The sequence below is a fragment of the Aythya ferina genome, assembly GCF_964211825.1.
Source record: "Aythya ferina genome assembly, chromosome: 1".
Lineage (NCBI taxonomy): Eukaryota > Metazoa > Chordata > Aves > Anseriformes > Anatidae > Aythya > Aythya ferina.
In genome coordinates this window covers 158,529,569-158,553,045 of record NC_140296.1, presented here as the reverse complement: position 1 = coordinate 158,553,045, position 23,477 = coordinate 158,529,569, and the positions used below count along the sequence as shown (strand labels likewise).

General features: G+C 35.3%; 1 protein-coding gene across 1 annotated transcript in view; it reads left to right on the top strand.

Annotated features, from left to right (window-relative positions):
- Positions 1-820: 820 nt before the first annotated feature.
- DCN (decorin) overlaps positions 821-23,477 on the top strand; it is a 38,169-nt gene continuing 15,512 nt past the window's right edge. The window contains exons 1-3 of the mRNA XM_084506550.1: positions 821-1,251; positions 5,421-5,653; positions 19,837-19,949. Coding sequence (XP_084362676.1) covers positions 5,449-5,653; positions 19,837-19,949 — 318 coding nt within the window. The 5' untranslated portion in view covers positions 821-1,251; positions 5,421-5,448. The remainder of the gene's footprint in view (positions 1,252-5,420; positions 5,654-19,836; positions 19,950-23,477) is intronic.

The window sequence follows — 23,477 nt, the reverse complement described above, 5'->3', positions numbered from 1 at the left end:
TGCACCTGGTCCTAGCCTAGGGGTAGAAATAAAAGGATACAAGTCAAAACACAGAGACATAAGCCTCCAGTATTTAGACAGGACAGTTAACAGCACAAGGAAGCTACACATGTTCACAATGTGTTTGGGTAACTAACTAAATAATAATTGTTGTATTTATTGTCCTTTCTGGTTTCTAGATTTTTTTAATTGTGCAGAAACAGAGAAATTGCATTTTAGATTCTATTGAAATTTGCATCAAAAGAGAGATTACTTAATTAAAATATAAATCTGAACAATGAGTAAAAGATTGCTTCATTCATGTTTAAAAAAAACCAACTACCCTATATTACAAAAAAAAAAAAAAAAAAAGAATCTAATTTCCCCTTTGCTTTGCTGCCCTGGTTTAAAAAAAAAAAAAAAAAAAAAAAAAAAAGCAAAGTTTCAAAGTTTATATAAGTTTATATAAAACAGTTTTAACCACAAATGCTTCAATAATTCAACTAATGAAAACATGATTTTCATATATATCAAAAACATGCTGTAGAATGAAGAAATACGTAAAAGCCTATTATTATACAGGATAATAGTAGTATATTACACTATTACACTCTGCATAAGCAGAGGCAGGTTGATATCTGTATAAATAGTTTTACCTAAAGCTACCCTTTTTTTCTGATATTAATCTCCACTTTGGCTAGCTCTGGGATTAATTTTATATCCTTTCCTTGAATTACAAGTATTATAAACAAGAGGAACAGCCAAACTTTCTCAGCCATGAGTCAGGAACAAAAAAAAAAAAAAAAAAAGAAAAAAGAAAAAAGTTAAAACCAAGAAAACTTCACTAAATATATGTTTTAGAGACTGAAATAAAATAAGTGAGATGATTTACAGCTACACATCTGTCTTACAGTGTTCAGGCGGTTCGGGAATCTAAACAGATGAAAAAGGAATAAAGCAAAAGGGGAAAAAAAAGAAAGAGGAAAAGAAAGCAAAAGAGCTGATAAAGTTTCTGGCTACAATACAGGAGACATATCATTACCATATGATCTAATGTGGGTGTCAGCCTGGATTGTGTTCATTGAGAGAAACCTTATTTTTTAACTGTGCTATGGAATAGAAGCAGGAGGGTTTTCCACCAAGTGACAGTCACTGAGCTGAACTTACCCCCTCCTCCTTTCCACACCTGCAAAGCCTTTTGCCTGGGTTGAATATTTAGTTTAATTACATCTCAGCTTTGAGAGCTCCTGTTGCAAATCCCTGGATTAAAAGGTATGGTTTTCAGTAATTCTGCTGAACTATGTTGCACTAATAAAACTTCAGGCAAGTCTACGGCAAGTAGTTGAATTTTAACAGAAGCAAGGAAAAATCCTACTAAATGTTTAGCAATGTTAAATGTTGTATCCAGCACTTTTGTTTCTTGAAAACATGAAAATGCATTCTTAAGGACTGTGCACATTTCCTACTGTTTATTTGACTGTTCTGTCTCTTGTTTTGATTTGTATAAGCACTACTATAGTCCTTTCTTTTTCCGTACTGTAAACTTTTTCAGCAGTATATTCTCTGTTTGCAATTCAGTGTTTAGAATCTGTGATGTAGCGAGTGTAAAAAAAAGTGTTGAGTTCTTGTATTTCTTGTTTAAACGGCACTCTGAGATATACATTTTTTATTCAGATTTCTTCATTTATATTCCAAACTTTAATGTGTGTAATTTTTGATTTGAGAGAAAAAGATGTGTAGTAGATAGTTAAACAGGATCGGCGTATGTCTCTGTAATGTTAGAAAGTGTTATATTACAGTTTACAAATGAAGGACTTAATATTTAAAGAAGCTGCCTGTGAATGAAGTAGTATAAAAGAAAATTCTTGGAGTTGAAATTCCTGTTAAAAGAATTTTAGTCTCTTTTAGACTCCCAACATTTTTTTCCCACATCTAGACTTTACTTAATAAATAAATAAATAGATACATTAAAACACATAATGAAGGAGATTTCTTTGAAATTGCATGTATTGTTTAACTTGCCATTTGTGGCATTTTGAGAGATGTATGATGGTGGGTGAATTAATATTTAAAAGGTAATATTAAGGCAAATTGACAAGAAGACCACCAATACTGTGGTGACGTGAACTGATGAAGCATATTTCAAGTGCTATTTTGAACTGAAATGTGGCCAAGTCTATGCTATAGTTTCCTCTGTTTGTGGAAAAGTCTTACTCATTGTAAACACATAATTAAAGCAAATTTAAACAGTTCTGTCCTGCAGACATAAATATTGTGTCACAGACCTTTAAGAATTCAGCTTATTTTCCTTCCTTATTTTTTTTATGTGAAATGTAAACGTTTATTACTAGTACATTGTTGTATATATTTTGTATCTGTTTATGTTCATTTACACGTGCAAACAATATGAACAGACGTGTGCCTGCAGTAGGAAAATACATAAATAAATATATGCATACACATACCTATTTTTATTTCTTGATTAATATGTAATTGTGTTTGCTATTTTCTCTGCTGGAATCAGATTATATCCCTGATATCCTTTGTTGCCATACAGTCCTCCTTTATACACAATTCTTTCTGAATTTCTTATAGTTTTGGCAAAACAGGGACCAAAGGAAAAGGCCTGCTACAGGCTTTCACTGAGATAAGAGAAGTTCATCAGTATTAATATGATCAAGTACTAAAGTGTGAAGAGACTTCCAGAGTGCCTTTTTTTTTTTTTTTTTTTTTTTTTTCTCCCTCCCCCCCCCCTTCTCCTCCTCCTCCTCCTTGTGAGGGGAGGGTGTTAGTAATTTAACTCCAGGGTAAGATCCTGATTGTGCATTCTTGGGAAAGGGGTGGGGGTTGGGGGAGGATGGTGCTTAGGCAGTGACACTGGGGGGAAAGAGTAACAGTTTTTTAAAAATATAATAATATGTAAGAAAGAGCTGAGACAACTTTTTTTTTTTTTTAATTACTGACTGACAGTGCCATGCCAGGGATGGTGCACAGCTTTCCCAATGTCTGTTGATGTTAATAAGCATTTTGAAAAATACTCTGTACTCAGGTAGCATTAAATTGATAATTTGCACAAAGCAGCTTATTAAAATGAATAGTGATGATTTAGCAGGTTTGCGTTCCCATTTCAAACTATTAATAAGTTGCATTGTTATTCTATAATCATCTGTATATAATAATAAGTATGCCAAATCTTGCATTAAGTTAAACCATAACTTACCACAATGTGGTAACATGACATTGCTGTGACATCCTTGCTTGCCCATCAATACTGCACTATAGGGGTATAGGCTGGGCATGGGACACCGCCCTGAAGTCATCAGGGGCCAGAGTAGGAGGGAGTGGAGGTGGATGCTCCACCTAGGCCTGTCCCAGCTACATGACAAGAGTTTGTATGGCATGGGGCTTTGCTACCAAGATGGGCTAAAAGGCTTTGACTCTCTAGCTGATGTTAGGGTCTGCCAAGTTCCTCAGTGCATATAGTGGGTAATATGATGGTCTACTCCAGGAATAGAAAATACTTTCAGGTCTAACTAAGAAACCAACTATGTTTCTTATAGAGATAACAGAAACAGTGTTTTTCTCCACATGAACTCACTTTGAAGTCTTTGGGACATCTGAAGATGTTAGATACTTGTTTTCCTGTCAGGTAGATGACAGAACTGTAAACTGATTTTAAAATATTATCATAGTTGATAAGGTAACCTTATCATCCTCTTAAGAATGAAACTCAGAGCTTTCTGCAGGACTGCATTTTTGGCATCTGTAGGTAAAAAATTGTAAAGAAAATTGAACTCAGGCACAATACAGATTGTATCTAATTCCAGGCCTGTGATTTTTATATATATTTATTTATTTATTCATACTGACTATTTCTGTTAGAGTACCTGGATGTGGTATTCTAGAGAGGCCTCAGTATGCAATGCTCACCTAATATCAGCTGTCCATGTTTGTCATCTAGTCCTACCTTGTAGGTTCCTTATGTCAATAGAGAGAGGGAGACATTAATTCTCCTTTTCCTCCCTCACTTTTTTTTTTTCCAGTCTTCATTAGTCAATATGGAGCCAGGAAATGACATAGCACACCCCTAACTGTTGGATAACTTCTAGATAATATAAATCCAAACTAGCATACAGACAAGGCATTTCAGCAGCAAATTTCGATGATCTAGTTATTGACTTGAAGCCATTGAATATTTTTGCTTTCCTTACATAGATCAGTATCTGTACTCAGGAATATGTTAAGTTTCCTAAATAAAATACAAGTTTGCCTTTCTACCATTTGATGACTTGAAGGCAATTTTCTTTCTGTGTGTATTTGTGTTGTTTTTAGACTTATGAAAAGTTACAAAATATAAGCTTCCTTATGTAAAGTAAAAAATAAAAGAAAGTAATTTTCAGAAGATTAGCTGATCTCTCTGATCTCTACAGACCTGATACGAAACCTAGAAACAGCTGTTTCATAATTTATTTAGTTTTTTAGTGCACAACAACATAGGTAGCACAATGTGCAGTGTGTAGAAATGCATTTCGGCCAATGTCCTGAAAACACATATAAGGCAGTTTTGCTTATCTGGCAGTGTAGCAATCAGTGGTAATTCACAATTCTGTAAAGTTGCTTCTGAGCATGAAAGACTGCAGGATGAGGCCCTGAAGTCCAGTTAGAAAGTGTGCTGACAATACTACAAGCATCAGTTCAAATGCTTACACATTACAAAGCAGAGGATTTTCAGGGTGCATTGTTATAATGTATAATCCCCTAGCCAAAAGTCTGGAAAGAAAGCCAAGAATATCTAATATAACACAACATTGTATTCCATTTTATTGTGTTGGTTTAACTGAGAATGAAGTATAGCTTACTTAAATAGCTAAAGATCTTACCCCCTCTCTCTCCACCCCATCACTAGATCTTATTTTTTCTCAGTCAGCTTTACTATAATCTAAAACACACAGCATGCTGGCACTTTAAAAACAACAACAACAAAAAAAGGTTTCTCGACACATGACTGCATTACAGTGAGTTTGGGAACCTGAGGTTCATCCCCAGGGAACAAAACCATTGCTATGAAACAAACGCTAATGAAATCAAATAGACTGTTACGTTGGCAGAAAACAGACACATGGAAAATATGGCTTATTGTGTTGACTGTTTTGCATAACAAAGTTGACAATGCTGCCTGTTCCTGATAAATATTACTCTAAATGTGCAAGCAGATGTGTTTAGAGTTGCCTTTAAATCTCTCTGAAAAAAAAAAAAAAAAGGCTATTGGCAAGTAGTTACTGGACTCCTATCGCATAACTGTCCTATTTTCAAATTTAGATTTCATTTATTGAAAGGAACAGTTATGCAACTGGTGGATGTATTGGACCTCCTTCAGCAGGAACTGTGCAGCTATGGAAAAATTGCTACTTCTGTTTTAAATTCCCTGCTTTGGATCCTAGGTTCTGCCTGGAGTCGATGAACTAAGCCATGAGGCTGGCTCTCCTCTTCATCCTACTACTGCCAGTATGCTTGGCCAAGCCATTCCACCAGATGGGCCTCTTTGACTTTATGCTGGAAGATGAGGGGTCAGCTGATATGGCTCCAACAGATGATCCTGTCATATCTGGATTTGGGCCAGTGTGCCCCTTCCGCTGCCAGTGCCATCTCCGCGTGGTGCAGTGCTCTGACCTAGGTAAGCCCTGGAGTGTGTCCAAAGGGTCCAGTCATGACCACAAAATATGTTTGATCTTTTATGTATATTTTATGTATGCACATTTCATTTGTTCTTTGAAACACTACAGATTTCTGTTTCAGGGAAAATCACTTTTCAAGGCTATTCCTTCAAAACCGTATTAAATAAATTCAATGAGGTTAGATGTGGGTATGGAAACATTTTTAAAAGTCTTAAATTGCACGGTCCAGACTCCAACACCCTTAATCATACTGACAAATACCTCAACATAAAAATCATCCTATTTCCATAGGATTACATGAGCATGGAATAACCAACACTGAATCATGGAACAATCAACCATAGAACCAGATCTTTGGAGGAAATAACTTGGAAACACTCCAAAACAATGAACACATATTGGAGTTCCTAATTAAATATCTGTCCTAGACACTGTTCAAGCTGAAACCATGAGAACTTTTCTTACAAAATCCCCATACTCCCACAAGTACAAGGGCTTGTCTATATCGTCAGGCCAGCAGGATATGAAGCCATGCCTGCCGTCACTGCATTCTGACTTTACCATGCAGAAATCACAAGTAATGAAGTTGACTTCAGTGTAACTGCTTTTGGTTTATGCAGCTTTATTCAGTCAGTGAAGAAAAAAAAAAAAAGAGTATTTTTTTCCTGTTTGTTTTTGTATTTCCTCACAAGGAAATTAGACAGTTTATTCAGTGGATAGACACATATCTTGCCATAATTTTATAGACTTTTTTTTTTTGAGTCTTCTCTCAGATGTTTGAATGTATTTCTGGTGTTTCTATTTTCCTATGTTATAACATTACCTTTTATAATTACTATAGGTCATGCCACAACTCTAACAAAAAAGGCTTGGGTCTCACTGTGGTGGGTGTTGTATAAGTACAGAAATGAGGGGAAAACATTAGTTACATCCCTAGAAATTTAAAATAAAATAAAATAAAGTAAGCCACATAATTATGCAACAGATATGTTTGGCAAGGATCCAGTGAACAATGCAAGCCAAGTTGCACAAATGAGTACAGACTAACCTACCCATGCATTCATAAAACTTTCACAGTATTGGCTCTGTTGCAAGATTTTTCTTTTTCACTCTTTAGACACCAGATAGTAGCAAACATGGAGTGGGGAGGAGGTTGCCCTGCATACTATGAAGACCTCAGGTTTTATCGTTGTTACACTGGATAATGCTGTTGGAATTTAAGTTATTTTAGGAACTTTTCCCCAGTCTGTTTCAATTCTGCAGAATGTAAGGAACTTTTCACTCAGTTAAAAAGTAGAGATACACACACAGGAACCCGTTGTTGCTATATTTGCTCCCACATTCATTCAGTTCCCCTTCACATTCATGTGGTTTCCAAGGAGGTTCACTACAATCCACTGCCTGCAATTGCTTCTGGGTTAATAAAGTCCCATAACGTCAAGGAGTCTCAGAAGTAGAATGATTAAAGCCCCAGGTCTATGTTTTCCAGAGAATTTTGAGAAGGATGATAAGAAATACATTTTCAGCTTGGTTTAAGTGAAGATACTGGAATGAGAAGCCAGTGCTTTTGAAGCAGCTGGGCTGATAACATCCAGTCTCTGGGCATAAAGGAAGTGAGATCTCCCTGGGTTCAGAAATGCAGTCCAGCAAAATAAGTAATATTTCCCTGGCAGAGCTCAGGGAAGTTATAACCATTCAGCATTATTCAGCCTTGGCACGAAGTTTTGTCTATCCCTGTCACGTGTAGCTATGACAGCCACTTCTGGGCCTGGCCCAGATGGGAAGCTCACCAGGACACTGGTCCAATGGACACCTCAGAGAGTGGGGACAGGACAACTCAGTGTGCCTCTGTTCTACACTCCTCCTGCTTTAAGTCTGTTTCTGTGCGACTCAGACTCCATTGAGGACAGATTTAACCAAAGACTTGAGGAAAGCCAGAAGCTGACTCTAAGAGCTCAAAATTTCTTTGGGAGCAGTTCTGCCAAGTTTACCAAGCATGCTCCTTGGCTGTCAGATGAAGGGCACAGGGCACAGTGATCAGGGAGACAAGGTGTATGCTGGAGCTGTAACACCAGCAATGAGTGTTGTAACTCTCTGCAGACCACTGCTCCTGATGTGCCTTTCCCTTGCAGTTCCAGGCGTTTCCTACCCAATCTAATTAGCTACCTCCCTGCCCCAGAATTATCAAATTGATTCATGTAGTCCCATGAGCACTAATTGAAGAAAAGCTTCAGGCAATAACAAGGCTCCTCCCAAGGATATATTAAGAACTTAATAAATTAAATCTTTGTCCACAAAGGAAAGCTGTAATCTAGATCCTGTCTTCCACTCTCTTTCTGTGGCATGGAAGGAAGCCTCCTTTCAGCTGGGTGCAGGGAGCAGGCGATAGCAAGGAAGCTGGGGGACCTAACTTGGGCTACATATGGAGATTTCTCTTACTCTGCATGCTTCATTTTGTGCCTGAAGGGGCATTTACAATTTGTAAACTCTTGCTGTGTAAGGAGGAGCCTACTACCTGATACAGACTTATGTGGAAAAGAAAACACAACAGGAGAACTATAACATTCAGGAGGGTCTGGAGATGAGGTTTGGCCCCCCCCCCCTTTTTTTTTTTTTTTGGGTGGGGGGAGGGAGGGGCTAGTTTCCATATCTCAAGAGTACTCGATGAGAATATATATATTTTAAAAAAATCTAAATTTTATAAAAACAGTGAAAAAAAATGCTTGGTGGTCTAGTTACACTAGTGTCAGCTGAATTTTTGCATTCTTTTACTTTTAAGCTTTAGTCACATCTTCCTAAACATGTACCTTCAAATTAATTTATTTTGCCTCTGAGCCAAAAGCTGAACTAGCAGGAAAGAGAATACTGTCTTCTCACACCCCAAAGAAGAATTCTCTCAGAGGTGCAGTTACTGACGTATCAAGAACAAGACCCAGTGTGCCTACCTCATATGAGATTTATTGCCTTTGTGCAACAGGCTCAAGGATCTCATCAAAGAAGACCACTGTAGCATTTTCATGAAAGCTCTACCTTTTCTGAATTTTGCTCCTGTTGCCAAAAGAGAACCATAGGTTCACTTTTTGATCATGCTTCAATATAGGCATTACTACAATATAGCTGTGCTTTCTGTAAAGATAGTAGTCTTCCTTATTAGCATGCACTACAGAGTGGCTGATATAGCTGGTCAGAGGCAGCTCTTCATGTATCAAAATATCAAATATAGGAAAGACATGAAGTCAGCTGCCCAGGCAAACATGCTCTGTGAAAGCCCTAGGAAGATTTGACAGTTCAATTTAAAGTCTCAGCCTCCCAAAGGGAGTCTCAAGGAAAGGTTCCTCTCAGAGTACCCTGGTAGGCAAGAGAAAGAACGTAATTATTTAGCCCTGTGGCAGATGCAGAATGCTCCCTAAGTACGTTTAGTGGTGGTGGATAGAACTTTATTTTACCTTCAGGCGAGTCTAGCAGCCTGTTATGCATTGAGTAGTGTTTGTGTTCTGTGGTATGCGGTGAAATCGCCTTCCTTAGAGACTTCACAGAAGGTGAAGGTTCCTTCAGCCATCTTGCCATGAGCATCCATGGGGGCTTTGCCGTCTCCAAAAAGTGCAGGAGAGATGAATGTCAGTAATTAAAGTTCAAGCTGCATTACATCTTAAATTGGAGCTTTGCTCACAGCTCAGAATTGCAGGGTTTCTCCAGCTGTAAAGAAGCATGTATGGAAGCTCAGCATGGATGCTGGAGTGTGTATTTGAAAAATACTTTGAGATCAGCAGGTGAAAAGCTCACAGATGTGTAAAACATTATTCCAGGGATCCAGTAACATGAGACAGTTTATCTGTGTGTATAAAACGTCTAAGTTATATTAACTAATAGCCCTTCAACACCTGGATAATGCTAACATGAAAACATCTAATTTATTTGTTGACAAAAGACAATTTACCTTGTATAAAATCTTCCAAAAATAACTAAACATCCACTTTCTGATCATATCTGTGATTGGGAACCTGTTCTCTCCTTTTAAGGGAAATTAGCTCCTTTGGGACATACCTTGATTTGAATTTCCATTGTCAACATAAAATATTCTTAAAGAAAAATAATACTTACATTATTGGTGATCAGTCTCAGTCATTTTATGAGTCCAAGAAAATAGATGGAAAAGCAGAAACTGCTGAGTACTTCAGCTTTTAAATCTCTACCATTACCATCCTCTCTAAACCATAGTTTTTATAGCTAAATGTTTAGTTCAAAATCTGATACGTTTCTAAAAGTGCAATTAGAAAAAAAAAGAAACAAACAACCACCAACAACAAAAAACAGGAATGACCATTATCTTAAATGACCAGATATTAATAAATATAATTTTAAAATAAATGTTTTTGTTAACTTACATTTTACTTGTTGAGCTTTTAGGTTAAGTTATTAAGCTATGTGTGATAAAATTAAAGGATGAAAAAGCCAACTGAGGATAGCAACGTTGTTTTTCAATAAATTTACCATGATTATAAAAATTTTACTATCTATTCAGTTTGCATACTATTTTGGGTCTATCTTGGAAGTTAAAGAAACCATGAAAGAAAGTCCTATGCTCAGTAAATCTTGAAACAATTATTAAATTAAGAAGAAAATAATTAGAAAACACTCTTGAAAAGTTGTTAAGAAGAAAAATATTGGCTAGATGTAGACTGATCTATACTTATGAAATATTAGCTTTCTCCACTGTAAGAACAAAAGACAAGCCTTGTTATAAACCACTAGTTTTACTACCTGAACTCTTGATGTTCCAGTTCCCATTGATAGATGTGATTCTCGGTGAAAATTAGTTCATTCCAAATACATCCTCTCTTTATTTGTTGCCTGCTCCAAGGTAACTGTTACCACCTGTGTGTGTTTGTTTGTTGTTTTTGTTTTGTTTCTAGATTTATTCACTTGTTTTACACTAGAAAATACAATTTAAGAAAGCATACATGTAGTGGCAGGAATGAAAATCTTGAGTGCCAAATGCAGGTGGTACAAGAAGTGACTGTTTTCTGGTTCATGATAGAACAAGGTTTCATTTCTAAAATATCCCACAGTACAAATAAGTAACTAATAGATAGCTAAAAAAAAAAAAAAAAAAAAAAAAAAAAGAGTCAACTGTTAAGTCATTACAGAACATAGCAGGTAACTGAAGCACTTCAATCATACTAAATGATCACTACTGACATCTACTGATGTTATGGACATTTATAATATTTGTATTAAATTCTCAACATCTTTAAATGTTGTAGTATTTGGTAACAGATATAATTGTTTAGAAACTATTGATATTTTCAAGACACAAATCCTGTGCTATTCACCTGCTAAAAACTCCTTGCCAAGTGTTAGAAAGAGCTAGGGAGTCCAAAGGCTCCTTCCCAGAGTTCAAAGAGAACCCTCAACCAGTAGGGATGTGGCCTAGGAATTTGAGTCCTACCTGAAGCCACCAATGATAATAGCAGGAAACTACCAATACCAGCCTCCAGCCACTCAAGAAAAATACTTTTACATGGTTCAGTTTTCCATGGTATTTAAAAAAGTTTATATTTTTAAGTGTATCTTTAAAACATCTTTCTAACCCAGGTTTGAGAGTATAATATCTAACCTTTCTTTATCAACTTTGGATTCACTGGTCTATGTTTCACTTTATCCATGTCCTGGATCTACCATATGGTTACAGGGGAAAAAAAATATATTTTTTTCTGAATATATTTTCATCTGTTCATAAAGTTCAGGTCAAATAATATGTGCTTTACAAGGCATTGTACATTCTTTTGAAACTTACTTCTCCTGTTTTACATAGTTGTCCTGACTAACAGTAATAGATAATGCTAGAATTCTGTTGTATTATGTTTAAAAGTTCATTCATGCAGAGCATTTTTGTCTAGAAAAGGAAAGGAAAACACTAGGAAAAGAAAATAGGTAGAGCAGAAATTTCTCCTTGGCATCTCAGCAAGGAAAGTGATGGAAACAGTGAACACAGTCACACAGGGAGCTTTAAAACCAAGGCCCATGCCCACAAATGTGTGTGCATGGGGGAGGTGTTGTGGGTTTTGTTCTTTTGTTTTGTATGTGTTTGGTTGGATGGCTTGTTTTCTGGGTGGCTTTTTTTGTTGTTGTAGGGTTTTTGTTTGTTTGTTTGTTTGTTTTTTGTGTAGTAGTTTTCAGCTCATGGGATTGATGGTTTGAACAGGTCTGTACAACATTGTCAACAGGGTTACATTTGCTATACATGCAATCTTATGGTAGACTTCTCAGGCATTCTATAAAGAATAAAAAAAGTGAAAATCAACATTTAAAGATAATGTGTGTACTCTGTGCATGCTCTTAGGTGAGAAGACACCTAGGAAGATATCCCATACTAGCCTGGTGTTCATTTCCTGGTAACTATTTAGAGTGCTACAAAAATCTGTTAAGGAGAGGATGTTGGCAGTTTTTATTTTAATATGAAAAATAATGTAATAAATATGAAATAATATAAAAGAAGTGAAAACTCGAAGCCCATCTGATTTCATGGTAACTTTAGAAAAACAGGAAGACAGATAAAATAGGAAAGATTTAAGAAGGAGGGTATGAACACAAAAGGGAAAATCTCACTTTTTCAAGGGAAGCCATGAAAGAAATGTTTAAAAAAGGAGATCTATAGTAAGTTTCAGATACAGGTGAGGAAAAATGAGAAAGGAACTTAAGATAGGAATCTAATGAAAATCTTGCAGCTTTCAGGGTCAGGGGCTAAAATAATCTGTTAGAGGGAGATAACAGCTCTGCAGACTTTCTAATTCTTTCATGAAATTATCTCAACATTTATTTAAATGTTACTCACTGTGTTCAGATATATTCACAGTGGCTCTCTTCCTTTCTTTGCATGAAAGGAAGTTGAAAGCAATCCTAAAACATTTATGAAAAATACTCATGTCCCTAAAATACCAGGAACAAACCTCTGCCCTCAGATCATAATAAAACTAGAGCTGTGCAATGACTATGTGGTGAGAACAGGAAAGTGTAAGTTTACTGGAAAGTACAGGAGATCCCACCAAACCACTCTTTATGGCTACCCCTTTGAGTTAGTGCTAATTCTGGTAAATCACAAAGTAAAGATTTAGAGTGGTAGACTTGTATCTATTGCCTGCTGCTTAAACTGTGAACCAGGCAAATATCAAATATCCAAAGGTTCATTCATAATTTAATGTTAGAAATTTCCCCAGACATTGAAATACTGTCTTCTGAATACTGTGAATATTCATAAGAAATATATGTTTCACCTCAATGCACGAATAGTCATACATAGTACATCTGCATTGCATCCACATTGATTAAAGCCATGACGCATACCATGCTGGCAGATTGCATGAATCACACAGGACTGTTGCTGTTCTCTGATAGAATGTTTTATGTCAGTAACCATGACAGTGGGAATTGTAATGTTGGCAATTCTAGCAGTTACCTCAGAAATCTCACGATATTTGATTTTTTACATAATGTCTTCATCCCTGAAGACTAATGATTGTTTCAAAAATATTTTTCTTCCTTTCTAAAAGAATTCTGTCCTTCTTGATAAGGTATGTATCTTCCAGACCGTTGACATTAAGTCAGTCAGAAAGAACACAGAAATGGTATTTGCTTGATTATAAGATTTAAGAATGTATCATTACTCATTGGTATTATTATTATTATTATTATTTTGAGACAGGAGGCTGAATCTATTTGTATCGGAAATGTGACTATCACAGAAAAATAATTCATAAAGTCTGTAGTTTACAATATTTGTTATATTTTGAAATATGTGGTCACTACAAGGAGTGAGTGGAAATGGAAGTGAGCAGATAAGTTATGCATTCATTTTAAAACTCTTCCTTGGGTTTTTACAATTCTTAACACTATCATAATGGAATTGCACAGTTGATCATAATGTGTCTTTATTTTATTTATTTATTTTTTCCTGTGTTCCTCACTCTGTTCTGGAAAACAATGTTGTAAAATTTGGGAAGATAAACAAACAAATAAACAGTGTAGTAGTATACCAGTTGGTCTACTTTTGTGAAAGGCCATCTCAGCAGGGAATGGAGTTTATTTTCTCATTCTTTCCAATGGAAAGGGTCAGAGGTATACAAAAATAATAATATGTGAAGAAAATTATTAAAAGTCCCAAAAAGATCTTAATGGAACATCTTATAGACTGAAGAGCAGGAAGAATATCTGAAAAATGGTTGTCATGGTTGCATTTTAAGAGTTTCATGGATTCCAGTGGAAACTGTGTTGCTCTTTTTGTTGTTGTTGTTGTTGTTTCTTAAATCTTTAAGAATAATCACCTGAGAAAAAATAATTCTCCAATTCTTCTAATGTTCCCATTAGTACTGATGATTTCATAATAAGAAAAGGAAAGGTAAAGAACAGACTTTTCATTTGAAAGTGGGAGGGAGAAGGAGGTTGTGGATACTCCTCTAAAAAAAAAAATTGTTTCTTACTTTTGTGGTTGGCAGGATGCAAATTGTGAAACCACTCCTATTTTCAAATCCCACACAATAGAGAACAAATTCCAGTAAATACTGAAGAACACGGACTGGGAAAGTTTCAGTGAACTCTTCTATTCCAAAGCATTCAACACTATGCTAAGTTCCCTGCCATCCTTCCAGAAAGCTGTCCTTGAGTCCTGTATTTTCCCTGACTAAGTCTCCTGAACCCATGAGTTTGCCATTCACCCCATTCATCCCAGAATCCACACAGCCCACTGTTGAGATGAGGCAGAGCTGGGCTTTGAGCAGGGAAGAACACATAGCAGAGGAAGAACAGACAGCTGCTGGAGAGACTGCCCCCACCGGGAGAGCAGCCGCTGATGACCACGTCTGGGAATTACATGTAACTCAGTCCAAATTCTTCAGCTGGCAGCAGCTGTTAGTGGAAACTAAAGGAGACTTGAAAAGAGCCCCATTTTATGGCCCCTATGATAATAATCGTGAGTGTTGCAATGCAATAACACATGTATCTGAGCTACAGCAGTCAGATCTCCCTCTGCCTTTTGACCCTTTCTCCTAAGCTGGGAAAGGGAATGTTTATTCAGGGGAAAAAGCCCCATTCCTGTCTGTTGTAAACTGGATAGGAGGTGGGAAAATATATATATGTATATGTATGTATGTATATATTTATTTATTTAATAAACCAGGCTCTGCTGCTTTAAGTTGTTTGCAATTGGCACCAGTCACATATTTCTTATTTTGACTATGTGGTCTCAGCATTGCAAGGATACAGTTCCCAGGGAAGTGTCCTCATCTCTGGACTACAGACTCAGACTCCTTTTTGCTTCATCTCTCACACTAGCCCCATAAATCTTGCATTCCTTTTCTGCATAATTGTATGGCTTCAGCAGAAATGTGGCTTCATGCCACATTTCAGATTCTCAGTTCTGAGAAACTGGAGCAGTGAACTGAAGCCCCTTCATAGTGGGGAGGTTTCAAATTCCACCCTTCACATTTTGGGGGTTAAACAATTCAACAGCCACTTGATCACAGCTCCCGCAGCTGATCAGGTAATTCCCTGAGCTGCAAAAGTAATGAAGCTTGCTTTGTATATCAAAATCCCTAATCCTCTTTAGTCCTCACAATATTCCCAAATCCTTGCTACATCTCCTACACCTGTTTGGCTGGCTAAATGGCAGCATGTGTGAGTTGGGCTGGTCTGTTACTACACAGGAGATGACTAGCCACAGATTGCTGCTCTCTCAGGGATTCAATAAGGGCTGAATTATACCAGCCTCACTGTATCATTAGTTTGGCTCATTTGTGCTTAGTTTCTGGTCTCATGAAACCTCCAGACCCATCAGTCCTTTCCAAATGGAGAGGTAATCACAGATAAGAAGCCAGACATTGCAATTGTGTTAATCTAATTTATTTAAGAAATAATGAGAAAATACTACACATCACATAGGTAGGATCCCACTGAGACAAGCCTGATTTCTGAAATGTTACCTTCATCTCCATCCTCCTGCTATGGAGAGATTCCTGGTCCTGGTAACCTCTCTCTACTGAACATCTTCTAATTGACTCTAGATGAGCCTTTCCTTCACAGTACTTCCAAAAGTGAGTGTGGGTTCTTGTTGTCTATGTGAAAGAAAACCATTGATGATCCAGCTTTGCTAGGCATCCCTCTAATACATTTGATCATATTGTTATATTAGTTATTCCATAAATCTGTGATGTATTTACTAGTGTAAGAATAAGTTAAGAATAGGAAACCTTCTGCTGGGAAAATAAAAGTACAGTTGATCCTGAGCAACAAGGGGAAGTGTTTCAAGCTCATTTACTTGTTTTTTATTAATGTTCTCTGGTATATTCTACTCTTTATGTATTGTCATATCCATGCATGTTTACACACATACATGTCTGCTGGTGGGAATTGCTAAGTGCTAGGGGTTGATGATGTAGGATAGAAGAAGATTTCCATTTGTTGTAATCTGCAGAGAATGATCTGGCACATATTGCAGGAATGGATACTTGTTTAGCTTCTGTAAGGAAGACACAATTTCTCTTGAGAACTATTTTAGTGCAAATGGCAATAATTTTCTGACTAAAGATAAAAATTATGTTTCCAGAATATTTAGGCTTTTAATTTCAGTGTAAGCAAGCATTTTGTAAGGGTGGGGCTATACCTTTTCTGCTCATTCATGATTTTTTTTTAATGCATTTAACAACTTAAATAATAAGTGATCTCATTTTATTCAATCAAAATTAATAAAACAATATGCACTTTCAAATTAACAGATAGAAAGGCAGAAATATCAAAATCTTTAGTCGGTTTTATGTTAATCTTGGAAACCAGAGGCCTGAAATATTTCCAGAGAACTGAATACCAAACTCTGTATCACTGAGTATTCACATAAAAAGTCAGACTGCTATGAAAAATTGCCATATAGCTTTCTTTTTTATATTCACAAGCTTAAATGTATATATATTAAAAAAAAAAAAAAAAAAAAAAAAAAGAAAAGAAAGCTGAAATAGTTGTGTAAAATGTTTTAAAAATGATTAAGAAGTGACTCAATTGGTATTTTCCTGTACCAGCTCCTCTGTCAGTTGACATTATATAATTTCGCAGAAAGGCATTAGTAAGTGGACATAGAGTCACACTACAACAGGTTTTCAGAAGTATATGGGCATTAAGTCGTGGGAAATAAGTAATATGTACAGCCCACAATTCCCTTCTAAATTCTTCTGTCTTCCAGCCAGAAGAATCCAAGAATCATCCTGGGTATTGGAAATTCTAATTTAAGATTCAAGAGCCATTTTAGCTTCTAGTGGGATTGCAGTTTTCTAGATTCATTTCAAATTCTGTCACGCTGTCATGTTAGACTCCCCCATTCATGTGCACTGCTTATGTACTGACCTGTTATGACTAGAAAGACTTGAAGGATTGCTCCTCAGGCAACAAAACTCCAGAGAAGAGACTGGCTTCATGAGCTTGCAGGTCCAGGATAGATGTAGAATACAAGTAGAAGTGCTGTTGTAGTGCAAATCGATGTAGGTCGGACAAGTGGTGAAACACTTGGGTCCAGTCCACAAGTTAAACACAGTTTAATCCTGAATTATTAGTTGATAATTTTATAAGACAGTGTCCAGATCCACCCATTTACAAACTGTTGTGTCACTGGAGAGCTCTATTTGATATAGCTGTCAGTTGGTGGGTGTACTGTACTGCTTAATATTAATGTAACATCTCTATGGCACGTGAGGTGTATCCTGTACTCCTATACACAATGCATGATACTTTGCTCTCCATATGTTCAAAACTCAGACAAGCCAAGGAAAAATCATATACCATGGTTTCAATTCAGCTGTTTACTAAACCATTTTTAGAAATGGCTTCAGGAAACACATAACAGAATATACATGAGGTAGGTAATAAAACAAGTTCAATATTTTTAGGGATGGCAGTTTTATTCCTTGTATGCAGAGCTAGTAATTGCATTGTACCTCCTAGATTTTAGTACAATAATCTTTTATAAATCGCTGTTCACAAAGGGTTATCTGATTATAGTTGTCTTACTATAATATGAACCACCACTTCATTACTCTGTGAAATTATCAGTTCTACCTCATTCACAGAAAATGCTTGAGCTTGTATAATCTGACGTGTGAAGCTTGAAGAGTACAGCTGGAAATTTAATTTGAAGTTTAGTCTCTAGCAAATTATCCCTTCAATGGCAATCCAAGTATTCTTACAAAGCATATTTCAAGGGCATTCTGTAACCTACAGCTATATAGCTCTCATGTACACTGGTTTCTGTCACAAGCACTTAAATTACTAATACTAGTCTTTTTAATATAAATGCAAGCACTGACAAGCACAACATAGTAATATTAATTTGTATCCAAATAATTCAATCAATTTTTGCATTTATATGTGAAAAATACCATTAAAATTTGCTAGACTGAAAACTTCTCATAACAAAATTATGATCTTAAAAAAACTGCTTTGGGGAGAGAATTTTTAGTTGCTGACATCACTGCTGTCTGCAGAGTACAGAAATTTTCCAAACACAACATGCAAATTATATGGTATTATTATTTTTTTTTTTTGTTTATGTGGAGCTCTAGTCCCACATTTCTGAAAATAATTAGGGTTTTGCAACTGCCTTTAGTGAAAATGAACTTCATGCCTAAATGAGAAAAAAAAAAATATTTTAGTAATATGAAGAACCTTAATCTGTACCATCTATTCATGCTCTGAAAATCAGTAAAGTAAATAGGATGAGATATGAGATATACTCTTGTCATTTTATGTACAGTACATCCTTTTACTTATTCATCTGGAGCTGGAAGATTCTTCATTTTAAAACTTTTGGATTCTGATGGGATTAAAGATTAGCAAGGTTAACCTATATCGTACTCTGTTTTAATAAATTTATATTAGCATAAAAGCTAATGTTTGAGAACTTGGGGGAGGGAGATAAGTTTGGAAGAGTGGCTAGGATGTTTTTAAATTCAGAAACCAACTTCTTACAATGTCAGGACAACAGAATGTGTTCTACACAGAGTACTATCATCAGTTAAAGCTAAGTGTAAAAGAAGCACTTTTCAAAAGTTTAGGTCTGCTACACCCATATTAAGATAACTTAAGAAGTCTCAATTCCAGGATTTGTTGGGGAGACACTGGTGATACTTACGGATAGATCTTTTTAAGAGAGTTTGAGTATACCTTCAGAAATATTTAAGCCTTTATTGTTAAAAAGCCCATTCTTCCTAAAAAAAATACACGTCTGTTAGATGACCATATTGAGACTTTATTAATGGCTATAAATTATTCCTACTAGCCATTCATTTAGAATTTTGTATTCTGTAAAAAAGAAGACTAGTTAGGAAAGAACATTTTAATTTTGTGGTAAATCAGAATGACTATAAAAGATTTGCTCTATTCCAAGTCACAGTACGAAAGCAAAGCTGGGTAAAGTGAGTGTTATTTAACACTAAATAATTTCATTTCCATGACTTCATTGGACTTACATATCAGCTATTCAGAAAATAGTCCCAAAGAGAGTCTTTAATTTAAACTGTCTGATGTTCTTTTGGCAGTTGTAGTGAAACCAAGAGATTTGTTCTCCAGAAAACTTGGACATAGTTTCACATAGTTTCAACTGAAAGAAAAGTGGGGATTTTGTGTCTTTTTTTTTTTTTTTTTTTTTTTTTTTTCTTTAAGGTGGACTTCACTGCAAGTTATTCAGTTATTGTCAAGTAAATAATATTTTTCTGGAAATGAATATAATTAGCCATCGTACTTCTTTGAAGAAAAGTTTATTGATTTAAATAGCAGGAAATGCTCTCTGTCCAAAAAATTTAGCACACAGTGAAATTAATAAATGCCATACCTCCTTCTGAAAGCAATTTTTATTCACACAATTCATCAGAGTTAAATGTGTTAGAAATAATTTTGACAAACTCAGTCTTTTCTGTAACTTGGAAAAAGGAAGAATGGAAATGTGAATAAATACATTTTAATTTGACATAGCAAAATAAAACTCTCTTTGACACTTTGGAGACAGAAATGTTGTCAAATAAGTCTTCATAACATACTTCAGGAAATGAGTTCTAGAAATGTTTACTGAAAGGTAAATACTAAGGAAAGTACTGACCCCTATTTGAAGTTTCTTTCAAAGTCGATTGTTTATTCTTTTCACTGTTCCTAGGACTGGAAAGAGTGCCAAAAGACCTTCCCCCTGATACAACTCTGCTGGACTTACAGAACAACAAAATAACTGAAATTAAAGAAGGAGATTTCAAAAACTTGAAGAATCTTCATGTAAGTGTATAGCTGAACTATTACTTGGGAAAAATAAATAAAAAAAAAAAAAAAAAGAAAAGGAAAACTGATGAAATGCTCTGTGATCTTCCTCCACCAGCCCTGCCTATTAATTTTCTTTCCTATTCCTCTCTTGTAAACTTTCTTCTCCTGTCATGGAAGTTCCTCGTCTGATTTAATCTCTTTGTAGCTGCCTCCCTTTCAGTCTCTTGATCCCCACTGTAACTTTTCTCACCTATTTACTTATGTTTTCACTCCCTTTGGCACGGTGGTTTGGTTATTTCTAGTAAAAAAGAAAATCGTTCCCAATCTTGCTGCCTCAATCATTCATTACTGTATGCCTTCCTGTTCCACCTTGGAGCTCAAGGAGTGCTGTATATATTCTGTTTATGAATATAAATATTCAGTGCTGTATATATTCTTCATTATATTCAGCTTTCTTTAATAATTTTATCTCAACTCCCCTTTCAAACCAACCTCCTGCCCACTTCACTACAATAAAATTATGTTTTTGCCAAATATCTTCTCTTACCAAAATTCCATCCTCATCCTTCTTTACCTTCCAGTCTCTTCCAACACTACTGACTTCTTTCTCTTTGCTAAAAATATTTTCCTCCCCTGTTTTCTATATACCCATTTTTTTTTCTGGTTCTCCTATTTTCCAAGTTTCCATCAGAAACCTTCCTCTGCTTCCAAATTTGTGTTCTTCTATCAAAGGTCCTCCTCTTTTATTTCTTTGCTTATTATCAACATCTTAAAATTTCATACCTCATAGACCTGTTTTAATTGTGTCAAAATATCTTTCTTTCCAGACTTAAGAAATAATAATAATAATTAATAATAATAATACTTTTCTGCCTTGGAAAGTAATACCCTAACTCAGATATATTTCAAAATGCTGCAGCAGAAATTATTTTTCTAGCCTGTCACCAAGTCTCTTTGTTCTGTGCATTAGTTTCATTTGATCCTTTTTGATTATAAGCGTTATGAATCACTTGACTTCACTTCCTTGGCACTTCACAACCTCTTTCAATTCTATTGTTCCCATTTGCTACCAAGAAGCCAACTCCCACTTCAACTGTTCATATTTCTGATGCCATCACCCAAGCAAGTACTTTTTCAACCAAGAAGTTACATTTATCCCTTTCTACTTGGAGAAAAAGTCCTATAAGCATTTCTCTCTTTAATTTCTTCCAAATGCTCTGTTAAATTTTTGTTTTAATTCAACATCAGAAAGAAAAGATTTGAGCAATTACTAGGGATGCAATGACAGTCTGTCCAAAATGGAGGGAGCTGCATGAGCAAATCACAATGAGGTTCATCACATAATTTTAGCAACTACTGTATAGATATCTACATCTGATCTAGTTGTGTAGCCTATAGAGTCAGCAAAGAGAAACAGATGTTTCTATACCCTATTTCACCTGACTTATTTTGAAATCCTTCCTCATGTCACTGCATTAAATGAATCAGAACATAGTATTGATGATGAAAAGTACTGGCACCAATAACTTCTGCCTACTTGTCACTTAGCTCTGGTTTTTATTATACCTTGTGCTGTAAGTTGAGCACTTGCAAATAATAATTCATTGAGTAATTCTATGGATGTTCTTTTCCTAATTACAACAGATATAATTTAATACTGAATTAAATAGGTAACTTCAGGGCAGTCATTTCTTCATCTTAATCCCCAAACTAACTAGGGCATATTTAGGCACCAGTGGAAATTTTTACAATAGTAATGTAAATTTCAACAAATGACCTTCAAACCAATGTGGTTTTCTTGGATATACTAAAGACAGAAAAAGAATCCTCTTGTCTCCTCCACAACATAATAATTTACCCATGGAGTACATTTATGTAAGTGGGCACCATCTTTATTCTAGGCAGGCATCATTCTCCTGGTGTAAGATCTGGGAATAATTCCCATTTTCCTCCCTTATATTATTCAGAGACATAGTGAAAGGCGAATATTGCTTTTAATCAATATAATAAATAAATTTGAGAAAGTTTACTGTTGATAGAGGTCCATTGTCATCTTTTGTTTTAAGGATATGTGTGTGATGTAAATGTACATATATCACATATATATACTTTTAAAAATCGTATTCCCAAATACACATGGCTTGTGTTTGACAGTGTAATGTTAAAAATTTTCTAGACTCCTAAATTATGAAATCTTCTTAAGCTCTACTAAAGCAGAAAGATTTACATATATTATAGCTATTTTTGATCCAAAATCTGAAATAGTCAGAAACTGTAGTCAGTCTTTTGCATAAAGTGACTACTTGTAGTAGGGAACAATTCCCTAAATCCCAACTCATACTGGTATTGGAAATAATAAATAAATAAATAAATAAATAAATAATCCTGCAGACATCACTCACCATAGGACTAATAGTTTTTTAAAAAGTTTTTCATGAACAAGTTAGTTTGAACCTGAAGTTCAATTTGTACTAAAAGCTGAAGTTAGCAGAAAGGATCTACCTATACCTTGTCTGTGGCTTTTCTTTCAATACAAAATTATCTGATTATGTTCATAAATGGAAGAACAAGAGGACTTAACACCTACAAAGATATTCTGTGTCAATAATAAAATTTTTTAAAAATTCAAAGAGCAGTTAAAATTTGCAGCTATTGAATATGGCAAACAGGTACAAAAGTATGCAATAAGGGAATATTTAACTGCAAGCAATAAATGCCTGCAAAGGAAGATAACCAGAAATCATTAGTCAATAGTTGTGATGTACCTGATATTTTTGTAGCTTTCAATTAATCTATGAAAATGTGACTAAACTATTAGAGTTGTACTACAAAAACTGAATGAGACTTCATACTATTAAAAAATGAAACATGAAATATACTTTTACTCAGAGGACTCAGGAGAAAAGTGAAAAATAGAAGACAGACCATTTTAGAGCTAAGGACAGGGTTTTACAGTTTAAGAAAATTGTCTGATACTATGTAAAAGGTTTGCTTATTTAGACTTGTGGCAAAACAGTTACAGAGATGATGCTATTGTAAAAAGGCAGAAGATATCTTTTTTTTTTTTTTTTTTTTTTTTACAACTGTCAGAATTTTCCAGCCAAACTAAGCCTTCTGAATAAAATACAATACTTTGACCCCATAGACATATTAAAGAATCCAAAATACTATGTGAGTAAGCTTTTGTGCACATTGAAAGAAAAGTTTACAAAAACAGCACATAACAGAACATGTTATGTGGCAAAGCTAGAACAAACCAGTATGATACCTGGCACTTGGAAAAAAAGGTAAGAGATAATGTATTGGATCACTATAAGAACAACACAAACAACAAAATAGTGACTGTATACTTTCCCAGCAGGAATTTTTCAATGCTATAGTGTTAGTACAGCAGAAGAAGACGAATGCACTATTGGCCTGAAATCAAATAGAATGTTGCTTAAGATGTTAGAGATATGCAAAGCCACAGTTGCATGTGCAACAGAGTTCAACCTATTTGTATTTATACTTAAAGAAAAGATTTGCACAAATCTTTTTTATAAA